This window comes from Clupea harengus, chromosome 22 (genome assembly GCF_900700415.2).
Source record: "Clupea harengus chromosome 22, Ch_v2.0.2, whole genome shotgun sequence".
Classification (NCBI taxonomy): domain Eukaryota; kingdom Metazoa; phylum Chordata; class Actinopteri; order Clupeiformes; family Clupeidae; genus Clupea; species Clupea harengus.
Window position 1 is genome coordinate 23,325,899 of NC_045173.1, and position 5,000 is coordinate 23,330,898.

General features: G+C 49.8%; 1 protein-coding gene across 5 annotated transcripts in view; it reads left to right on the forward strand.

Moving 5' to 3' along the window:
* Window positions 1-5,000, forward strand: part of tnk2b (tyrosine kinase, non-receptor, 2b) — a 59,692-nt gene that overhangs the window by 35,926 nt on the left and 18,766 nt on the right. For all 5 annotated transcript variants that reach the window (XM_031559506.2, XM_031559507.2, XM_031559505.2 and 2 more), the window contains exons 4-5: window positions 503-721; window positions 4,510-4,662. In XM_031559506.2, the coding sequence (XP_031415366.1) occupies window positions 503-721; window positions 4,510-4,662 (372 nt within the window). The remainder of the gene's footprint in view (window positions 1-502; window positions 722-4,509; window positions 4,663-5,000) is intronic.

Consider the following 5,000-nt stretch of genomic DNA (forward strand, 5'->3'; position numbering starts at 1 on the left):
TTCTGGTTCATTCTGGTTTTCGTATACAGCCCAGATGCTTTTTTCTGGCCGTGACAGCCAGCTGGAGCTCTCTTCAGATCACTGATAAGGTGTGAGATTACATTTAGTCATTTACCAGACGCTTTTATCCAAAGCGACTTACATATGTGCGACTTACAATGTATACACATTTTACATTTTACATTTACACTGATGGCACACTGCACATCAGGAGCAATTAGGGGTTCAGTGTCTTGCTCAAGGACGCTTCGACAGGGAATCCAACTAGCAACCTTCTGATTACTAAACGACTTCTCTACCTCCTGTACCACTGTCGCCCGACCTAGTGCTTGCACAGCCTGCCCTGCATTCAACTCCTTCTAGCCCTGCGCGCACCACAGGGACCTGCTCTGAGTGTGGAGGTTTTTCTGCTCAGTAGGCCACGACCTGTACACAAAAAACACTTCAGGCCTAGCCCTGCAGCTGACCGTCTCTGTCTCTCTGTGGTTTTGTGTGCCTGCAGGTGTTCAGTGGGAAGAGGCTGGACGGAGACTTCCAGCCGCAACCAGCCAGCACCTTCCGGAAGTCGTCTCCCCCCTCCGCACCCCCACTGGAGGGCCAGCAGCAGGCGGTGCTCACCTGCCTGATCAGCGAGAAGGACCTGGGCCTGTTCGAGAAGCTCGGGGACGGCTCGTTCGGTGTTGTCAAACGCGGGGAGTGGTTCACCCCGTCTGGGAATGTGGTGAGTGGAAGGAGAGAGAAGGGAAGAGGTGAAGGCGGGGGGTGGAAACATCCGCTGTCCCCAGCGTAGAATCTGCTCTCAACTAATAGTAGCCTATACTGGGCAAATCTGTTTAAACGCAGTGCACTGAACCAGTAGCTAGATAATACAGGGGTAAGACTCTGACAACAGAGTGAACCAAAGACAAATTCAGAGAGGAATGCCTCACACAAGTTCATTCACTGTGGGATTTGAAAGTCGTTGAATTTCACAAAACAAACTTTTGCTTTATTAAAATATAAGTATGAGAGTATCTGGGGAAATCGACCTCCTTGATTGAGAAGTGCCTTAGTGCTTGAAAAGGAGCGTAACTTTTGGGTGCTTTTGAAATGAGAGTTTGTAGCTGTATGTTTGCTGGGGTTTGCTGCTGACTTCGAGAGAGACAAGTGTCCATACTGAGGAGAGCATCTTGGGAGTAGCTGGGGCTGTATATGTCTCAGGGAGAGCCAACAGTACTTCACGTTAAGTGCTTTTTTGTCATTTCTTTTATTTTTTTGACACTGTGAGATCCAAATCGATATCTGTGCACACTTGGCTGCCTCGGCCCAGTAAGTATTTCTAAGCCAGAGGGTCCACTCTTGGCCTGTTGTGTTCTGAAGTGTTAATCCCTGTAACGAGTCTCCAGCTGCGTTTCACATGAGGTCACCCCGTCGTTTTGAGCCACAACAACATCTGCACAGGCCTCCCTGTGAGTGTGCACACACACACACACACACATCTGCCCAGGCCTCCCTGTGAGTGTGTGCACACACACACACACACACACCCCGTCGTTTTGAGCCATGTCTGAGCCACAACAACATCTGCACAGGCCTCCCTGTGAGTGTGTGCACACACACACACACACACACACACACACACACACAGACACACACACACACACACACACACACACACACACATCTGCCCAGGCCTCCCTGTGAGTGTGTGCATTCACACACACACACACACACACACACACACACACACACACACACACACACATCTGCACAGGCCTCCCTGTGAGTGTGTGCATTCACACACACACACACACACACACACACACACATCTGCACAGGCCTCCCTGTGAGTGTGTGCATTCACATCTTGCGCAAGCTGAAGGTCTGTTGGCCTCTGTTACCTCACCACACACATACACACACACACACACACACACACACTCACACACATACTCCTACACAAACTCACACACACACACACACACACACACACACACACACACACACACACACACACACACACACACACTCTCCTACACAAACTCACGCAAACACACATTTGGCCATGCACACACACACACACACACACATTTGCTCAAGTACATACATACATACACACTCGCACATTCATACACGTACACACTCGCACATTCGTACACGTACACACTTGCACATTCGTACACGTACACACTTGCACATTCGTACACGTACACACTTGCACATACACTCTGAGTCCCAGCTGTGTGCGCTCTGGGGAGGCGAGTGGGTGGACGTGCCACTGGGCTGTGCTGGCGGGGGAGGTCAGGGGTCGTGTGAACTGAGCAGCCCTGAGCTCAGTCAAGCTGGAGGGTGGGAGGCTCTCCGCGGGACTCGGCCACAGAGGGGGCGGGGGGGGGGGGGGGGGGGGGGGGGGGGGGGTGACTGTGAGTGGGAACGTCCTCTGTCCCAGGACTGACTTTACCCATCTCTGGACGCATGTTTCTATTATGCTGCTGTCCTCTCTGGCTCTCTCTGTCCTCCTCTCTGCTGCACTGCCCCTGTCTGCTAACGGATTGAGAGAGCTAGAGGGGCAGAGAGAGAGAAATGCCCTTAATTGCCCTTAAAGGAGAAACACATCATCCGTCAAAGGAAGCTAGACTCAGTACAAACTTAAGTAATGTAAAATAAGGAGAAGTCGTCAAAGCCACAAGCCTAGTTATCAACAAACCAGCACAAAGCTTCTCTACTGGACCATATCCATTTAAAGACTATTGGTATTGTATGAGAGAGAGAGAGAGAGAGAGGCAGAGGGGAAGATGAGATAAAACTCAAAGGTTGAGTATTGTTTTGTCAGAGGTAGATAGGTGAGGATGAGTGTTACAGGAGTAAGAGTGAGAGAGGGAGAGTGTGTCATGTGTGCTGAGCTGTGGGGGGGAGTGGGGAGGGGGTGAGCTTCTGAGGGGGTCTGAGGGGACCGTCTCACTGGCCGGTGGAAGCTAATATAAAGCGGGGGCCAGGGCTCCTGGTCAAGGGCCCAACAGGTGCAGGTGCTGGGCTGAAGCAGTGGCACCACAGATGAGCCTGCAGCCCAGCGGAGAGAGCAGTGCTCTTGGCCTGCAGCCTCTGTGGTGCGTTTGGTCCCTGTTACGACCCGGCTCTTGAGCCGCAACAAATGAAGAGCCAGACCACAGAGTTGTACGAAAATACTATTTATTCCTGTCTAACACAAAACACAGAGTAAAATAGTGAGTGCCAAGCACCAGCACCAAACACATGGCGTTCACCAGCCTCCAAAGCGTGGGGTGAATGTTAGGCCTCCTTCTGAGGGCAAACCGCCTGGCTTTTATCCACACCTCCCCAGGTATGGACAATCAGGCCAATTATGCCCAATCACCACCTAAAAGCTGTTGCACTGCCACTGCAAAGCCAGTAGGGGTGTAGAGGGGCGTAACAGTCCCTGTCCTGTGTTTCTTTATTTCTTGAGTCTCTTGTGTGTCTGTGTCTGTGTGTGTGTGTGTGTGTGTGTGTGTGTGTGTGTGTGTGTGTGTGTGTCTGTGTGTGTGTGTGTCTGTGTGTGTGTGTGTGTGTGTGTGTGTGTGTGTGTGTGTGTCTGTGTTTCGGCCTCAGACTCTTTCCCCTTCTGTCGGTCTTTCATTATTCCCTCTCTGGTCTTCAAATTCCATCCAAGGTTTCAGCCGGGACATGCCAACAGTTTTATTCCGCCAAACTATTTAGACAGGAATGCTGAACGTGACACAGGGAACAGAAGTGACAGCTAGGGACACTAGTATGCACAGATTAATAAATGAACCCAGCGTACAAAGATTCACTTACCGTAATTTCCGGACTATAAGCCGCTACTTTTTTCCCACTCTTTGAACCTCGCGGCTTAAACAATGACGCGGCTAATTTATGGATTATGATACCTGTGACGGTGGCTTTGTGTTTACAGTGGCTTTGTGGAGCTAGGATGCTAGCATGGATGCAGCCGCATGGATGCTTAGCTCCACGCGATTTCTCAGTATCTCTCAATAACTTAACTAATGTCAAAATAACCACAGTCTACCGGCGTAGACAGAACACAACTCAAAACACTTTAGAAAATTTAAAAAAAGTTTACAACAATACAAATCCAGTCTTTTCAAGTTCTTTAGCTCACTGGTTTCAAACTAGCGTCTTTCTTCTATCTCGCTGTCTTCAATCTAACGTTCTAGTTTCTGATTGACTCTTGCAACTGTGCTCTCTTAAAGCAACAGTGCACTTTTCGTAACTGGCAAAACTAATAATATGCATCACTATTGTATTACTTTTGATATTCATTTTAGCCTGTGTAAAGTTAATTTGTTTCAATGTACCGGTAGGCACCTGCGGCTTATAGACATGTGCGGCTTATTTATGTTAAAAATATATATTTTTTTTAAATTCAGTGGGTGAGGCTTATATTCAGGTGCGTTCAATAGTCCGGAAATTACGGTACTCAGTTGGCTGACCATACTCCCCTCTTTTTCTCTCACTTGACACCCTTTCTCTGTCCCTCTCTTTCTCCCGCAGATAAATGTGGCGGTGAAGTGTCTGAAGACAGACGTGCTGAACCAGCCTGATGCCCTGGATGACTTCACCCGTGAGGTCAATGCTATGCACTCTCTGGATCACCAGAACCTCATCCGGCTCTACGGAGTCGTCCTCACACACCCCATGAAAATGGTACGATACTTATGTGTGTGTGTGTGTGTGTGTGTGTGTGTGTGTCTGTGCATGAGTGTGTGTGTGCGCGCGTGTGTGTGTGTCTGTGCATGAGTGTGTGTGTGTGCGCACGTGTGTGTGCGCACTGTGCAGGGATGCATGTGTGCATGGTTCATTGTGGCCTGCTGTGTGCGGGTGGCGTCTCGCATGTCATCAGAGGAGCGGGGATCAGTGTGTGTGTGTGTGTGTGTGTGTGTGTGTGTGTGTGTGTGTTTGTGTGTGCAGTAAGATGTTCAGGCCTTGAGGAGGGCAGCAGCAGGGTGAGAGGGGGTGGTGGTGGCAGTAGGTTCAGGAGGTGT